We start from the raw sequence: 18,727 nt of genomic DNA on the forward strand, positions 1-18,727 counted from the left end.
AGGTTGTTCCACTGATTAATTGTTCTGTCAGGAAATTTCTCCTTAGTTCTAGGTTGCTTGTCTCCTTGATTAGTTTCCATCCTTTGCTTCTTGTCCTGCCTTCAGGTGCTTTGGAGAATAACTTGACTCCCTCTTTGTAGCAACCCCTGAGATATTGGAACACTGGAAAATACATTTATTGGATATCTGTATTGAGTTCTATTTTCTTACATTGCAATACAATTATAAAAATAAAATTCAAATCATTTTAGTCAATATTTTCCTAACCAGCCTGCTGTAATCCTTCTAGTTTCTCCCAAAGTGATAGTATGATTCTCAGTGGTTCATGAAAATTTCTAAAAATTCTGAGTTTGATAATTGTGGTGAAGTAAAAGAAGAATGTCATTTGGTTATGTTAACATTGTGAATATAGCAGGAAATCTGGGGCAGGGAGGAAATGAACGTTAATAATTGTTAATAATTGTTAATAATTGTTGGGGGCAATAAGCTGACTTTGTTAAAATGCCGCTTGGGGGGCCCTCGAAAGCCCTAATAAGCAGGCATATACATAGAATGAAGGCTACTGCTAAGCTTGTAAGCCGCCCTGAGTCTTCGGAGAAGGGCGGGATATAAATGGAATTAAAATAAAATAAATAAAATAAATAGATCGAAAGATTAGTGTGCTCATGGTTTTCTCATTATAGGAGTTATTGGTGGGAAATTCTTGGAAAGAAGCCGCATTAAAAAGCCTGGGCAAGAGCTTTATACAAGTGAGCCGTCTGAATACTACACAGCTAAGGACCTGTTTGTTGGAGCCAAAGTGTGTTTCCATGGCCACGTCCTTCTTTTGGTGGATGCTGATGAATATGCTTTCAACTACATGGAGAAGCATGCAAATGAGGCAAGCTATGTTTGCTAATCCTTATTCTTTGAAGGCCTATGTGGCTTTATTATCTTGCCTAAATAAGGTCGGCTCTGAAGACCTTTGTTTATATGCTGAGGATCAAAAGAGCCATCACTGTTTTATTTTGTAAAAAAAATAATATGCTCTATGAGTAATACATGCTACATTATGAGTTTGGTAAATGCCATGGAGTTTATTTTGTGCCTGAAGTTTACAGACTGATTTTTCATAATGTTCTAATCCTACCTTTGTTGTAAGGAAGAAAGAATAGTAGTAACAAAAAGGGAGCTACTGATAAGGCCTGTGTTGTATCAGTTTATTTCCCCATACCAAATACAAAGAGGCTAAAGCTAATCAAACAAAATCCCTAAGAATATTTGATTATTGTTATGACTGCTTGTTTGCTATAGCATTCATGCAAAGCCTATTGGATAAAGAACAGCTAAACAATGAAAAGATAAAACTAGCCTGATGAAAGTTTGGCAGAATTGTAGGATTTCTTTTTTACTTTTTTTATTTTAATCCAGAAACTAAACAGTATTATATATTACTTCTATTTGATGCTTATAGCTGCTTAATGTATTCTGTTGAAATAGGCATATTTTTAAAAGGCCATATATTGTGATAATATTTTCTCAAGTTAAAAAGAATTTACAATGCCATTGTGCAAATATATACAAGTGAAAATAAGCAATGCTAAAATTCAGATCCATTTCAAACATACTGGAGATCATGCTACAATAGTTGCCTAACCCATAAATCTGATGTGACTTAGCTTTTGTCTTGAATGCAAATTAGATGCAGGACAAAATGGTATCTCACTCTTTAAAATCATTACCATTTGTTTTTGCCAGTTATTAGTGCTCAATGAATGTTTTTAGAATTTCTCCCTGGAAAATATTGGTATTTGCAGTAGGGAAATATTGCATATGACTAGGAGAGCAGAGTAGTCAACTACAGGTCTTACAGGTATTAGTCTAATTTTTTAAATTTAAATTTTAAAGTTCAGAACTGGCATTGGATCAGTCCAAGTCCTGTGCAAGTTGTTTGTTCCCTCCAGTTCTTTAACTTCTGGGTTTTGTTTTCTGCACTCTAGCAATGAAATGTTCTTATTAACAATCTGAGAAATTGTCTTGCTTTCACAATAGTATCCCCTGGATATGTTTTGCTGTCTTAATTCCTCACAGAACAAGCCAAGAGTTTCAAAAATACTAAGTTTTCAAAATACCTCCTCCCTAATACTTTGGGGTGTGGGGGGTGGGGCTTCGAGATGTTTTTGATTCCTAGACTAGTCTTTGCAATTTTCTTGGGAAGACTTTTTTTGAAACGATTTGCCATTGTCTTCTTTCTAGTGTTGACAAGAGTGGCTGGCCCAAAATTACCCAGCTGGTTTCATGCCTAAAGATTAGAACCAATACTTTTCCAGTTTCTATCCTGATGCCTTAACCTCTACACTAAATTGGCTCTCCACTTATGCTGTTATCCATGTTAAGACTCAGGAAAGAGCAGTGGTGATACAAGCTGAAACTGCTTGCTTTCCATATAAGAAAACTAGGAAAGTGCATGTGCAGTCTTGACAGTCTATTGGCACATGGCTCTCTGGCATTCTTAATAATTGGTAATTTGGAATTTAGTTTTAGCTTTTTTTAATGTTCAATAAGTATATGTCATAAGGAAAGAAATAATTTGGTGTCATTAGAATTAACCCTTGCACTACACTAGGTTAAATGGTACAGCAAGATCAACCTTGAACCTCCCTCATCTTTTTTTTTTCTAGTATGCTATGGCCAACATCAATGAAATACTGAACAAATTGAAAGTTATAGGAGAACCTCGGTCAAGAGAAATTAAACAGATTTTTGCAGCCGCTGATCCTCAGAGCACTTACATGATTGATTATGATGAGTTCAGGTAAGATCCTGAGCATCCAAACAAACAGCAATTTAATTCATTTAAAACTTAATAGGGCGTATTATGTTTTATTTATTTGTTTGTATATTTGTATCCCACCTCTATTATTTTTACAAATAACACAGGGCAGCAAATATATACAACATACTTTCCTCCTCTTCTTTTCCCCACAACAGCCCTGTGATGTGAATTGGGCTGAGAGACCGATTGACCCAAAGTCACCTCGCTGGCTTTCATGACTGAGGCAGGACTCAAACTCATGGTCTGCCGGTTTCTAGCTGGGTGTCTTAACTACTAGAGCAAAGTAGCTCTTTTTTGTTGTATTATTTCTGTGAGATTCTCTTTTTTATAAAGAGAGGGAGAGAATTTACTTAGCTATAGGTGTTCTCTGTTGCATGGACCACAAAAACTAGTGCAAAGTATTTGGTAGTAGCACAGGGACCACGTGTTAATTTTTATGTAGAATATTGTTAAAAGGAACTTTCTAACACATGAGCTGATATGCTCTTAACTATTCATCCATTTAGCATGTTTTGTTTTAAATAACCCTATTATGAAAGATTTTTCCCAGAGCAGAAAAGGCAATTAAACCTTGGTCAATCTATATATAGAACAAAATGTTATGTTCAGAACTATAGACAATATAAGTAACAAAATGGTGGTTGAATTCAACATGCCATTTTTTAATGCTATGCTTTACATGGATTAAGGCTGAAGAGTCCTTTAACAAGGAGCCCTATCAGGAACCTGAAGAAAGTTCATGAATAAGGCCGTTCCTTCAGGGTCACCCTGTACGAGTAATCCTCGACATGCAACCATAATTGAGCCCAAAATTTATACCACTAAATAAGGCAGCTGTTAAGTGAGTTGCACCTCATTTTATGAAGTTTTTTGTCAACAGATATTTGAAATGATGCAGTTGTTAAGTGAATTGCGCAGTCATTAAGCTAATCCGGCTTTCTCCGTTGATTTTGCTTGTTGGAAGTTGGCTGGGAAGGTTACAAATGGTGATCACATGACCTTGTCATAAATACATGCCAGTTGCACAGTGCCTGAATTTTAATACCATGACTATGGGGACAGTGCAACAGTTGTAAGTGTGGCAACCAATCGTAAATCACTTTTTCAGTGCCATTGTAATTTCAAATGGTCACTAAATGAATGGTTGTAAGTTGAGGACTATCTGTATAGAATTGTATTCCAGGGGATTCAGAGATGTACCTTATCAGAAGATATTTGATGAATCTATCTAGATTATGCTGCTGTAGTGAAAGAAAATCTGAAAGTCATGTGTGCACATTACTGTAACTGTGAGAGTTCCTTCTTCTTGGAAAGTTATGCTGTTCTCCTGTTAAGACTTAAAACAATCTTATTTACAAATCAGTGCCTTTAAGCAAGACACAGTGCAATTTTTTATCACTATTAGAATACAACTTCTAATGTAGGAATACAGCTTCAGTTATTGAAGCTGACCATTTGGTTTATCATTCCTGACCACTGCAAAGTTTTAAGAAAACTAAAAATTTACTTCATCCTTTTTCCTTAGGTTGACAGAATAATTTTGAAAATAATACTGATCTCTCAACCACCCTGATACACCCAGTTTTATTATTTATAATAAAAAAAAATCGTTTGGAGTTGCCCAGAGAAAATAAAAGATTAAAAAAAATGTTCCTATCCCCAGATGTGCACAATCTAGACATCAGTCAATAACATATAATTTAGATTCTAAATTTAACTTAGATGGATTGTGCAAGTTTGAAGCGTCATCCCTGGTTCATTAAACTTGCATCTTTATTTCCATATTATAATTCCATAATTCTTATCAATATTCTTAAAAGCAATCCTAAATTGAGTAGGTAAAAGTTCAGAAATATTGCCATGATAATATTTTTTCCATCTCATTCTACGTAACTCATTGTGAAAAACAAACAGTACAATGTGCAGCAAAAGATAGTCAATACTCAATTCAGCAGTATTTCATTTTAGGTAATTTTAAACCAGATTAATGTCTCATTTGAAAGTCAAAACTTTCTAGAATATTTTTATTTATTTTTATTTATTTTAATTCCATTTATATCCCGCCGCGGCTTACAAGCAGGACGTCAGTTTATGGATTATAATATTCTTTTGCAGTGCTTTTTTTGTGAAAGAAAAAGGTGCTGGAACTCACACATGTCATACAACACGCCTTGCCTAACCTACAAGGTTCCATCCAAAAAAGGTGCCGGAACTCCGTTCTGAGCGTTCTATGAGAAAAAAAAGCCCTGTTCTTTTGGATGATTTCATTTCAGTTGGCTTGACTTTAGGAATGGAGTATTATGGCTCCTTGAATCCTATCTGGAAGATCTATCTCAAAAAGTATTGTTCTGAGATTTTTCCTGTGCCCTATGATCTTTAGTTGCACAGTACTTATCTTCTGTTCTAGTTAATAGCTGTGTTAAACCACTAGAAATGACCTATAAAGTTTTTATTTATTTAATTTATTTATTTTAATTCCATTTATATCCCGCCCTTCTCCGAAGACTCAGGGCGGCTTACAAGCTTAGCAGTAGCCTTCATTCTATGTATATGCCTGCTTGTTAGGGCTTTCACACACACCCCAAGCGGCATTATTACAAAGTCAGCTTAATTGCCCCCAACAATCTGGGTCCTCATTTTACCTACCTCGGAAGGATGGAAGGCTGGGTCAACCTTGAGCCTGGTGGGACTCGAACCTGCACTAATTGCAGGCAGCTGGTGTTACTTAAGGAGGCATTAGCCCACTGCTCCACCAAGGCTCAAATATTAGTAGCACTTTTGCTGCAGTGCTACTAATATTTATTTAATATGAAGATTTCATATGGCTGTGTCCCTCTTTTTTAATTTATAAATTCTTGGGAAACTGAAATATTGGTGGTAGTTAGGGGAAAGATATGGTTGAACAGGCTAAAGTTTAATTGGGACAAAGAAGTGTTTCAAATAAGGAATTATTAATTGGATAGAGGGATTCAATTATTATTGGATGGGGTAATACATGTTGGAACATCCATCAGTGAAGGCTTATACTTCCAGTTAAGAGAAATGGAACTCATCTCAGTAATGTAGCCTGTAAGCATATTTTTTTATTCAAAAAGTTCAGTTTATACAAAACTTAGAGATTTTTGTTGAGGCTAAACAATCAGATTGTATTACACTAATTCAGGATCAGATGCATCAGTCGACAGTACATTTCAAGGCACTATTAAAATACTAGTACTTTCTTCAAAGCCCTGAAATTATTGGATTGAGGTTAGTTAAAAGTCCACACAAAAATCTTGCTTGTGTTATTTGTTTACCTTCAGAACCCATGTTTATTGAAATCAATAGAGTTGAGAGGGGTAGCAGTAAAATAAGCCTTATCCAATAGTTTCTTTCCTTTAGTTATACAGATGTCACCATCAGTGGCTGCTTACCACAGCTTTTAAAGCATAATTGCTCTCTGTGCTTTGAGGTCTGAATGTTTTCTCAGAGAAAATTAATCAGTGTGCTCTGTATCTGAATGAAAAGCCATTGTGAAAAATTTAGTCCAATAATATATTAGTAATGAATGTTATCATGTTTTAAACAATACCGAGTGTTCCCTCATAGAGCATTTTAAGATAAAAGCAGTTTTTTAAATGACCAATTGTAATCCGATTTGTCTTTGGAAAATTCAGTTCTGAGAGCTAAAATAAATGAATATATAATAAGTAAGTAAATTAATAAATAAATGGGAATAGATGTAGGTTACTGTTGAAACTTTGTGTACATCAGCCATCAATCCACGTTTACATAACATTCATAAAGACAGTAAAAAAAGCTAAAGACCACAGCATATCCATTCAACAGCCAATACCCAAATAAAAAGGATTAACACCAGACAAGCAATTAAGCAGTAAACAATACCCTAATAATAAAACTATCATGGTGAAAACTTATCTCCATCAACACCGGCAGGGCAAATATTATGCTTTACATATATAGGGAGCAAGGCCCCCCCCACACACTGAAGATGTTACCTAGTCAGGTAATGAAATGTCTGCAAGCAAACAACAAAGCTCTTAGAACAACTAAGATGCCACAAATAAATAATTTTTTGTGTTGCTAAGTGCTTCCTTCTTTGTAGAAAAACCAAACATGATACTTTAGAAAATATTTGCACACCCAAATTACTAGTCATAGAATAAATACATTTTAAGTGAGTTTGTGAAACATGTAATATAGACATTGTTTGTTCCATTCTTTATTTAGATATTCTTTTGTTTCTGCTGGCATTAGAAAGAGCTGTATTTTAATGCTGGATGATACACAAAACATTCTGCACACTATACATATACTAATCTAGAAATGCTGGTGGATGGAAGGATGGATTAATGTTTTAATTTCCCTTTCTTTTTTAGAAATGTGTTATTGAATATCTCAGATGGAAAATTAGCAGAACATGAAATTATGACTATTGGGCGATATTACAGTGTAAGAGAGGAGAATGAAATGGATGCCACTTATCTTCTGGCAGTGTCCCAGGAACATCTCAAGAAAAATAACTTTGAGAATTTTGGCCAGCTGTTGGCAGCCTTGGCCTACAGAGATCGGGAAAAGTAAGAAATTCTTCTATTATCAAATCTGCATAGTTTACTTCTTATTAACCCAAATCTAATAAAGTAGGAGCTTTCTTTCCCCTCACTTCAAATCATTGTATGTGGTGGAAAGTTTAAGCCTATATCTATATCTCACTGGAAATAGCTTTTCTCTATGTCAGCCTTCCTGACATAGGAGAATGGGACGCGGTGGCTCAGTGGGTTAGGGCGCTGAGCTTGCCAATCAGAAGGTCGGCAGTTTGACGGGTCGAATCCTGAGTGCTGCGTAACAGAGTGAGCACCTGTTACTCGTCCCACCTTCTGGCAACCTAGCAGTTCGAAAGCATGTAAAAATGCAAGTAGAAAAATAGGGACCACTATGGTGGGAAGGTAACAGCGTTCCGTGCGCCTTTGGCGTCTAGTCATGCCGGCCACATGACCATGGAGACGTCCTCAGACAAGTGCTGGCTCTTCGGCTTTGAAACGGAGATGAGCACCAGAATGGTACTGTTATCAATTATAACTTTCTTACTTTTCTAGTATGTTTCCAGATTTTTGTTTTTCTAAATATCCTACAGCTGCATGATTATGGTCTGGCTCTTAATACTGTTAACAAATCATAGACCAAAACAGATCAATCAATATAAAGCTATATATTTGAAAGAGAAGATAAATATAAATTACATGGGTGTTAGTGTCTTAGAGGCGGAATTTTTTAGCAAGGAGAAAGGGTGAGGAAGGTGGCTACTTAGCTGTGAATTGAAGGTACCCCCTTCAACAAATACATCACAGAACTGGTTAGTTAATGCCAGAATTGGGGATGGGAAGATGAGAGGAGCATTGGCAGGAGGTGGTTGGTGGGGAAGCCAAGTGGCTGCTTGGTGAAAAGAGTGCAAATGTTCAGGAACGTTGGTTTTCTGTAGGGCTCAGAACTTTCTTTAAAGACAGAGGACCAAAAGAAATAGCCGGGCACATTTGAATCAGTTTTTCTTTTCACTTTCCATCCTTTTTACATTCCTTTCTAGAACATATCTAAACATTCTTTTAAACCGTGCATCATGATTGTTCTTAATTCCAATTTTAAAATAAATAGAAAGTCATTACTTTTGTTTGCGCAGATGCGGACTGCTGGCCAGTGACAAGTGCAGGACTGTTTGCAAATCCTTCAGGCTACCCTTAGCAGATGATCTTCTACGTGCTTTACTGGCTGCGTAAGTCATAATTCCAATGTAATAATTAGTATGAATAAGGGTTAGGTATTTTTTTTTCTTTTGAGAGCCACATTCCTTTTCTGATAATGTACCAGAGGCTATTTCAGGGCTATCTCTTTTCCTTCTATCTGTCCATCAACCCTTTCTTCCTCTCTCTGTTGCAAATTGCGATCAGGACACAGGGCTAAACTATTTGATTGGAGAAGGTTTTTTTTCAACACAAAAAAGGCCAAGAACCACATAACATTTGATTGACCTTAATATAAATGCTTCAGGCAACATGTCTGAGATGTGATGCTGCAGTAATTCCATTGTAAGCCAGTAATCATTATTTGGAAGTAATTTCAATGAGAGATGGAATTTGAAAAGAGGAATGACTGTGCTAGCAAGATATAGGTTTTCTAGGGTTCCTGCTCCTATCCCCAGTTATGAGAATCCTACATTGCCTTAATCTGTTCAACAGGAGACATCTAAACCTTCTTGTCAAAAATGAGTCATTTCAGCGCCACTCTAAGGAAAAAAAAATAGTTTCAACATGTGAAAATAGCTGGAATGGAAATATCTTTTTGCCTTGAAGACATTTTAACAAGAAACTTCATTTTCTTGCTAAAATATATATCCAAATGTTCAGCCTCTAAACAACAATAGAGGATTATGTGGAAAAGGGGAAAAAAAGAAATAATAAGGGAAAGCAACAGTCCACACTTAGTTATATTACTGCATCCAGTTTTGGTCACCACGATGCAAAAAAGATGTTGAGACTCTAGAAAGAGTACAGAGAAGAGCAACAAAGATGATTAGGGGACTGGAGGCTAAAACATATAAGGAACAGTTGCTGGAATTGGGTATCTCTAGTTTAATGAAGAGAAGGACTAGGGGTGACATGATAGCAGTGTTCCAATATCTCAGGGGCTGCCACAGAGAAGAGGGAGTCAAGCTATTTTCCAAAGCGCCCGAAGGCAGGACAAGAAGCAATGGATGGAAACTAATCAAGGAGAGAAGCAACCTAGAACTAAGGAGGAATTTCCTGACAGTTAAAACAATTAATCAGTGGAACAACCTACCTCCAGAAGCTGTAAATGCTCCAACACTGGAAGTTTTTAAGAAGAGACTGGACAGCCATTTATCTGAAATGGTATAGGGTTTCCTGCCTGAGCAAGGGGTTGGACTAGAAGACCTCCAAGGTCTCTTCCAAGTCTGCTATTCTATTCTATTCCTATTCCTATTCTATTCTATTCTATTCTATTCTATTCTATTCTATTCTATTCTATTCTATTCTATTCTATTCTATTCTATTCTATTCTTCTATTCTATTCTATTCTATTCTATTCTACTCTACTCTACTCTACTCTACTCTACTCTACTCTACTCTTTCTATTCTATTCTTTAATTGTTTGAAAAGGACTTCCAAGTATACACATAAAAGCTGATCCCATGATTTTCAGGAACTTATATTTTATAGAAATTAGCAGGACAATCAATATTTAGGACAAAATTGTGAGGCTACCATTTATATCTCCTTCAGTCCCAGATCTGTGGGAGATTCCTTTGTATACTTGCAGGGTTCTATTCAGTCTTTTAAATCAGAGATTGATAGAGAAGAGGAAAAATCTGCTACACATCTAGAGATGATTTTAAGTGATGCAGATTTATTTCCAAATCTGGGAGATAGCCACAGCCAATTTATGAAATAGTAGCAAAATATACAAATTATTTTTTCCTTAAGTGGGAATGGAATTACTGATCATGTCCTCCCTTTAATTAAAAACCCTTTTAATTCTGAGAAAAATGATTAAACCTATTCAGCTTGGATGAAATGGCAATCTGCAAGCAATTCTGCACTTTGTATTGTTTATATTCTAATGTTTCTCCCCAGGGATTCTTTTGCATATTCATGCTATTTTCATTTTGACTACAGCCTTGTTATATCTCTGCTTAATATTTTTTATAATTCAGATGAGTCATGTGTGTACATTGCACTTTAATATGTTAGTGATGTTGAAACAAATGAGAATATTGTTTAGAAAATGTGCTGTTAACACAGCTGCTTCAGAAGAAAATACACATTATAGAAACAGCCTGAATGAAAAAGAGGCCACATTATTGAACTTGGGTTGTTTAGGCTGAAATTAAGCAGTGCAAGTATTAAAGCTACTATATATCTGTCATTACCTACTATTTTGAGATACTGTTTACAAAAGTGCAGTGGAAGATATTCAACTCTTCAAGGCAACCCAATTTGGGTTACGATTCCCAATTTGGGTATTATTCATTCAGAACATCAGAGGGCAACACAGCGATACATGAGATAACTGTTGGCTTGTTCCATTTCAGAAGCCTCCCTCTAGAACCACGGATGACAGAACACTAAGTTTAGCCCAAGAGAATGCTTTCTTATGCAAGATGGAGAGAAAATATTAATAAAATAGCTGTAGTAGTCTTTTTACTATCTCTTATTATAGTAGATTGGTTAAAGGACTACCAAAGTGGCTATCAGTTAGAACAGTGAGGAGTCCTACTATATATAAATCCAAGTTGGGAAATTGCAGCTTTATTTCTAAAGTGGCTCTCAAATCATAGCATCATCAAGAATTATGTGAGAAGCCATAATAATTCAAATCTGAAACCATAGATTTCTTCCAGAAGAAGAAAGCTTTTAGCTAGGACTCGACCTTCACTAGATATGAAATGCTTCTCTAAAGGTTAATTTTAACCAGTACTTTAATTGGAAAGACTATAGGAAACTTCACAGAGGGAAGCTAGGGGATTTATGTGCAGAAGTACTTTTAATTCCTGTTCAACATCTACATGAAGCCGCTGGGTGAGCTCATTCGTGGTTTTGGGGTGGGGTATCACCAGTATGCTGATGATACCCAACTTTTTCTTTCCACCCCGAATCAACCCAGTGATGCCCTCGCCATGATATCCTGTTGCCTGGAGGCGGTCTGGGTTTGGATGGGGAGAAACAGGCTTCGTCTCAATCCTGACAAGACTGAGTGGCTGTTCATACCAGCATCTCGGGCTGACCAGTGTTCTCCATCGTTAACAATAGGGGATGAGGTATTACCCCCCCATTGATAGGGCTCGCAACTTGGGCGTCCTCCTGGATTCACGGCTCAGTTTTGAAGATCATATACGAGCCGTGACCAGGGGGGCTTTTGCCCAGAGTTGCCTGGTGCACCAGTTGTGTCCCTATCTGGACCAAGATGCTCTACGTATAGTCACTCATGCGCTCGTGACCTCCCGGTTAGACTACTGCAATGCCCTCTACATGGGGCTGCCCTTGAGGACCACCCGAAGGCTTCAACTGGTGCAGAATTCAGCCGCGCGAGTTTTGATGGGAGCTTCCCGATACTCCCGTGTAACACCTCTTCTCCGTGAGCTAGATTGGCTTCCAGTTGCCCTCCAGGTGAGATTCAAGGTGCTGGTAATGACCTATAAAGCCCTAAATGTCTTGGGTCCGGACTATCTAAGGGAACACGTGCTGCCGGCATCATCTTCCCATCTTCTTTTGCGCCCCCACAGGGAGGGCCTTCTCAGGGTACCGCCGGTTAATGAATGCCAGCGGGTTATTCCCAGGGGAAGGGCGTTCTCTGTGGGTGCGCCAGCCCTATGGAACCAACTACCCACGGAACTTAGGACTGCCCCCGACCTTCGCTCATTTCGCCGGGACCTGAAAACTTGGCTCTTTGATCTGTTTGGTCCAGACTGTGGGGTTGTTAATTTAACTGGGCTTTAGATTTACTATTGGGGCTTGAATTTAATTTAATTGTTTTAATTGATTTTAATTTTTGTATTTCATGGTTTTAACTGCCCTGTAAACCGCCCTGAGTCCTACGAGAGTAGGGCGGTATACAAATTCAATAATATAAATAAATAAATAAATAAATAAACATACATCAAGGGAGTTCTTACGAATTCTAGTTACTCCACATTCTTATCGTTGTTCCAAACATGGGATTCTGTTCCGTGAAAGATAAGACTCAATATCTCAGCACTTGAGTATAGGATGACACTTTGAATATAAAGATTTATTGAGGCTTTAAAGTCTTCTCATAGACTTTAAATAATCTTTATCTGAAATGCCTAATGAGTAGTAAAATGCTAGTGAAAAAAATTGGTTCCTTCATAAAATAAAATCATTTCAAGGACCTCACCATAGGGGCAAATGGATAGTTGTTGCAATTTGCTGCATATTCATCATTTACAATACCTGGTCATGAGCATTAAAAAGAGGAAAGTAAACCATTTTAGACTCCCTACTGAATGGTTAGAAAGTCAGAACAGTTAAAATCCAGGAATGAAAAATCCTCTCTGTTCTCTAACCAGTAATAAAACAATTCTACCCAAAGAGAATTATGATAAATGCATTGCATATTTAATATGAGGTCTTTATATAGATAATACGGAGGAATACAACATATCTATATCATATCATATATCATATCATATCATATCATATCATATCAGTCTGTCTGTCTGTCTGTCTGTCTGTCTGTCTATCTATCTATCTATCTATCTATCTATCTATCTATCTATCTATCTATCTATCAAATTCCACAATGTGACAAATTCGATCACCCATGTTTAATTTGTTATAAAGAAAGTTAAAATTTCTCTGAATTAAGTCTTATACTTGTGTTAACCTGAAAAGAATCTACAAGATTTCATATTGTGAAATATAAAATGGGCCACAGGAATGTATTACATCTGAAACAAAACCATTAATTGAATTGCCATGGTTATTTGATAGCAATTAAGAAAGAGGGCCTAGAGAGTTTCCCACAATCTTATAGCATGTTTATTGGAATATTTTTTAAAAATTTGATCCAACAACTTGAAAATTGGAGTGTGTTCCCAGTTATTTCCTGAATTATACAATAGTACTTTTACAGCAGTGGAATGAATATGCACTGTTTGTTCAGATGTTGAGTGTAAAAGACAAGTTTTTTTTTAACAGAGAAAGTCCATCTCTGTGTTCCGTAGTTGTTATTATTAGCTAACACTATAACAACATTTCTTTCTTTAGCTTTAGGCTTCGTACTCTTACTTTTTCTCCTTTGTTTTTTTTTCCTGAGCTAAACAAATACTGCAAATGCAAAATGCTAAACAAGCTAAAAAGAAAAAGGAAAAAAAAAGAATACGTGCTATTTCAAGGCACACATGTAAAACTGGTTTAATACCAGTTGATTTTTATGGAGTGTATTTGCTATTTAAACATAAGGGTTTGGGAAATATTGTCATTTCAGATTTAATCTTTTAAAATATGGCCATTTATTAGCTCAGTATTTCTGTGTGATAAGTGATTGTTTTTCCCAAATGGGAAGAATAAATGTAATAATGTAAAACATATTCATGGCAGTTGACCAGATTTCTCATCAGCAAACAAAATCAGGAATATTACTTGAGTTAATCTGTTTTAGTTCAAAGGCCACTACCATATTTTACTTCTTTTTGATTTTGTTGGTTTTTCATTATCTATTCTTGTAATACATAGCTTTCAGTCTTTCTTAAGTAAAAGGAGAATTCTACCAAAAAAAAAATTTCTGTTTGCTCTTTGTGGTCGAATGACTCAAAGAAACACTCCATGAATGTGCACCTGCAAAGTAAACTCTGCCACAAAGAAGGAGCCTTTAAGCATTTACATAAAATACTCCGACTCTTGCAATTTAGTTTCTGAATTCTAAAACAAAACCCTCTTAAGTATTAGTTGCCTCACTGACAGACCAGTCCTCTCTTGTGACAGCTGAATTCTGAGGGCTAGAGGTCCATGCCAACAATGGTGCTTTGCCAGATAAATCAGGAATAAAAAGTCATCCAAGAAATAATAAAAGAAAAACAAGAGGGCTCTGTATCAAGCCTGTCTTAAAATAGGGAGTTGCTTCCACAATTTGTGTACATATATAATGAAGATTTGTTTGCTTATAAGACATGAGTGAACACAGGTTAAAACCATGGATTTCTTTTTGTCCTTCTGTTTCTTCTGTTTCATGAGTTCCAGCTATACTCCAAAGATATTTTCATTATTCATTATATCAAAATAAATAATAGGTTAAGCCAAACAACAGAGAGAGCGAGAGCCCAATAATGAATATATGCACACAATTTGTATTTAGGTGTGAAGATTGCAAAGAACAGGTAAATTATAAGAAGTTGGTTGATGGGCTGAACTGGAGAGAGCATCCAATTCCAGCTTTCCAAACCATCTTGATGCCATTACAGGTAAAGTAAAATATGTATCCTTAAAAGTTTCCAAAAATATAAATTATAATAGCTCAGGTTCTCAAACCAACAGTACAGAATGGTTTGTGTTTACTGCCAAAACATTTCTACTATTTAGAGAAGTGCCTATCAGATATTTATTTAAAATTTCTTATATCTGCTACCATACTATCCTGGGGCGGTGCATTACAGAAAGATATAAATAAATAATCCTTCAGATATTAACAATCACCTTCTACCTGACAAGAGATATTAATGAGTATCAGATTTAAGCAGAAACTTAATGGCCTAGATTAACAAAAAAATAGGAAACTGATAACTGCAGATTTGATAAGATAGAAAAATGTGGGTTAGACAGCATCACCATCAGATGGATCCATAGCTGGCTGACCAGCCGTACTCAGCATGTGGAACTGCATCTACATGGAGGGAAGTGTGTAGTGGGGTGCCCCAGGGCTCTGTTCTGGGCCCAGTGCTCTTCAACATCTTCAATGATTTGGATGAGGGGATAGATGGGGAACTCATCAAATTTGCAGACACTAAGCTGGCAGGAATAGCCAACACTTCAGAAGATAGGTTTAAGATACAAAAGGATCTTGACAGACTTGAATATTGGGCGCTATCTAACAAAATGAAATTCAATGGTGAAAAAAGGAAGGTTCCACGTTTAGACAAGAAAAACCAAATGCACAGGTATAATATTGGTAGTACCTTGCTCAATAGTAGTAACTGTGAGAGGGATCTCAGAGTCCTAGTGGACTATCACTTAAATATGAGCCAGCAGTGTGCTGCAACTGCCAAAAAAGCCAACACAGTGCTAGGCTGCATTAACAGAGGGATAGAATCAAGATCACATGAAGTGTTAATACCACTTTACAATGCATTGGTAAGGCCACCCTTGGAATACTGCATCCAATTTTGGTCACCATGATGTAAAAAAGATGTTGAGACTCTAGAAAGAGTACAGAGAAGAGCAACAAAGATGATTAGGGGACTGGAGGCTAAAACATGTAAAGAATGGTTGCTGGAATTGGGTATGCCTAGTTTAATGGAGAGAAGGACTAGGGGTGACATGATAGCAGTGTTCCAATATCTCAAGGTTGCCACAAAGAAGAGGGAGTCAAGCTATTCTCCAAAGCACCTGAAGGCAGGACAAGAAGCAACGGATGGAAACTTATCAAAGAGAGAAGCAACCTAGAACTATGGAGAGATTTTCTGACAGTTAGAACAATTAACCAGTGGAAAATCCTGCCTCCAGAAGCGGTGAATCCTCCAACACTGGAAGTTTTTAAGAAGAGACTGGACAGCCATTTGTCTGAAATGGTATAGGCCTATAGGGTTTCCTGCCTGAGCAGGTGGTTGGACTAGATGACCTCCAAGATCCCTTCCAACTTTATTATTATTGTTGTTATTATTATTATAGATTAGGAAACCCTAATTTGCATAACAATATATTTTTTCAATCTCAAACTCAGTTCATACATTAATTTATTTTTAAAGTATGAACTTCCATACAAATATTTTTGCATGTAAAATGTAATGTGCATTTTTGTACACAAGCACTCTCCCATTAATTTTAACTTTCTCATAATGTTGCCTATTTTTTTAATTAAAGAAATATGTTCCAAAATTTGAAAAAGTATGAAACAGTGCTAATTATAGTTTTATTAGTAACATTTTTCTCTTATAAAATACTTGGAAAGTATAAATTAAGTTGATTCATATTGAAATACAAGCCAAGTAATTTCTTTTTTTCATCCATAGTACAAGGATCACTTCTCTCTTTTCATGAAAGATAAGTCTCCTTCAAGTCAAATTAAGACTCCTATTGACTACATTTTCTATAATGCATATAAATTATAATGCAAATATACAGTGTACTATTTTGATAGAAACAAAGACTGCAATGCTTGCTGATATTCAACATCATTTCTAGTTACTTTCCATTTCACTTTATAATTCTAAACCTTCTTACCCTTTTCTTATGTTTTCAGTATGAAGATGGATGGAGTGGGGAGCCGCCAGCACTTCCAGTGAAAAAAATAAAATACCTACCATTAATAGAAGATGTCTTTGGCATCAGAGATTAGCCTTAGTCCATACATCATACTTCTTATGGATAAACATTGCAACTTTCTCTTTCTGGACAGTTACTGCATATTTTTATTTAAACAAAATAAAAGAATCACAGCTACAGATTTTTTTGGGGGGGATGTAAGTTTTATTTTTTATTTTATTGTAGAAATATAATTCATATACTTTGTAATTCTTTGAAATGCTTATACTATATTATTATATTCAGTATAATAATTTAAATAATTTAAATGTATATTTTCAGTTCTTACATATGGAATGGATGCTATGTAACTTAGAATTTTGCTCCTTTCCACTTGAACAATCAAGCTGTTACCCTTTGTTTTTTCAAGAAAGTCCTTGCAAACTTTGGGATTAAAGCCTGGCCCTTTAAGAGTTGCACAGAAGAGAAAAATTGACCAGAATCTTCCACCCTAGCATTATAAGTCTTGCTAATGAGTAACTGCAATTCAATTTCCACATGAAAAGGAATGGGAATGTATATTTGCATGTCAGAGCTAAATAATAATTTGAATGACTCCAGATTACCTCCAGGCTTGATCTATGATTATAATAAGAAAATATTTTTTCCCAAAATTCCCAATTGATAGTTAAAAAAACAACCGAAGGAAAGTGCAAGAATTTCAGGAATAAAAATCTATTGATAGCAGGTCACAGGGATGTGCTTTGTGCAGATATGGATTGCTCGTGGAGTTAAGTTTAATAATAAAACATGTTTTGTTCTCGGCTGTCTCATGATGAAAGTAACTCATTCTTCATCCTGTTTTGTTAATATAGCCTTATGCCTCTCTTAAATATAGGTGTATGTATGTATTTATATGAGAGATATAGATAATAGATATGGGTATAGAGATAGTGATAGAGATGGATGTGTTTAATAGTGTGGGCAGTCCTCTTACAAGTGTGGTACAGTTCTATTTAGCCACATTTTGTTTGGGGGACCGATTTTGTTTTGATATACTTAAATACTATCTCAGGAAAAACATTTACATGAGTGATATAATTAATACCATATTTATCAATTTATCTGGAACTTTCCTATCTTTGTTATAACACAGTAGATCTGGTAATAGTGAAACATTCATATTCCCTTCCCCCATTTCTTTGTAGCCTATTAAATACCAAATAATTCTCCCTTGTTGGAAAAGAATTTGAATAGATTTATTAGTGACGAATGTCTTTGCCTTAAATATGGACATCGTCAGCAATCTGAACAAAAACTCTTTATTACAAGATATTTTCTTTTTGTTTGGAAAAGGGGAAGTGATTGGTGAAATAACTGAAAAGAGATTTTTTTAAAAAAAAATACACCACACTTCAGAAACATCAATACATTTTATAATAGTTCATGATTTCATTGTTCCAAACAACAATGTGCCAAGAAATTCTCATATAGAAATACATTTATAACAGAACAGAATAATAGAAAACAGAGTTGGAAGGGACCTTGGAGGTCTTCTAGTCCAACCCCCGGCTTGAGCAGGCGACCCTATACCATTCTGAACTAATGGCTGTCCAATCTTTTCTTAAAAACCTCCAGTGATGGAGCACCTACATCTTCTGAAGGCAAGCCATCCACTGATTAATTGTTCCAACTCTCAGGAAATTCCTCCTTAGTTCTAGGTTGATTCTCTCCTTGATTAGTTTCCATCCATTGCTTCTTGTCCTGCCTTCAGGTGCTTTGGAGAATAGGTTGACCCCTACTTCTTTGTGGCAAATGGGGCATCTTTTCAAGTCTTCACTACTTGGATGTGTGAATTAAAGTATAAAGTTGAAGTACGTTTTTATTTAATTCTGTTCCAGTTCAAACTCTCTCAGGTTTTTGTATT

The 18,727-nt window shown here is 36.0% G+C and overlaps 1 protein-coding gene across 1 annotated transcript in view; it reads left to right on the forward strand.

Annotated features, from left to right (window-relative positions):
- Positions 1–16,932, forward strand: part of EFHC2 (EF-hand domain containing 2) — a gene marked incomplete at its 5' end in the record, with an annotated part of 55,960 nt that extends 39,028 nt beyond the window's left edge. The window contains 6 exons of the mRNA XM_083362461.1: positions 684–880; positions 2,661–2,794; positions 7,195–7,392; positions 8,490–8,582; positions 14,699–14,804; positions 16,799–16,932. Of these exons, the coding sequence (XP_083218587.1) occupies positions 684–880; positions 2,661–2,794; positions 7,195–7,392; positions 8,490–8,582; positions 14,699–14,804; positions 16,799–16,894 (824 nt within the window). The 3' untranslated portion in view covers positions 16,895–16,932. The remainder of the gene's footprint in view (positions 1–683; positions 881–2,660; positions 2,795–7,194; positions 7,393–8,489; positions 8,583–14,698; positions 14,805–16,798) is intronic.
- Positions 16,933–18,727: the final 1,795 nt, after the last annotated feature.

The sequence above is a fragment of the Vipera ursinii genome, assembly GCF_947247035.1.
Source record: "Vipera ursinii genome assembly, chromosome: 4".
Lineage (NCBI taxonomy): Eukaryota > Metazoa > Chordata > Lepidosauria > Squamata > Viperidae > Vipera > Vipera ursinii.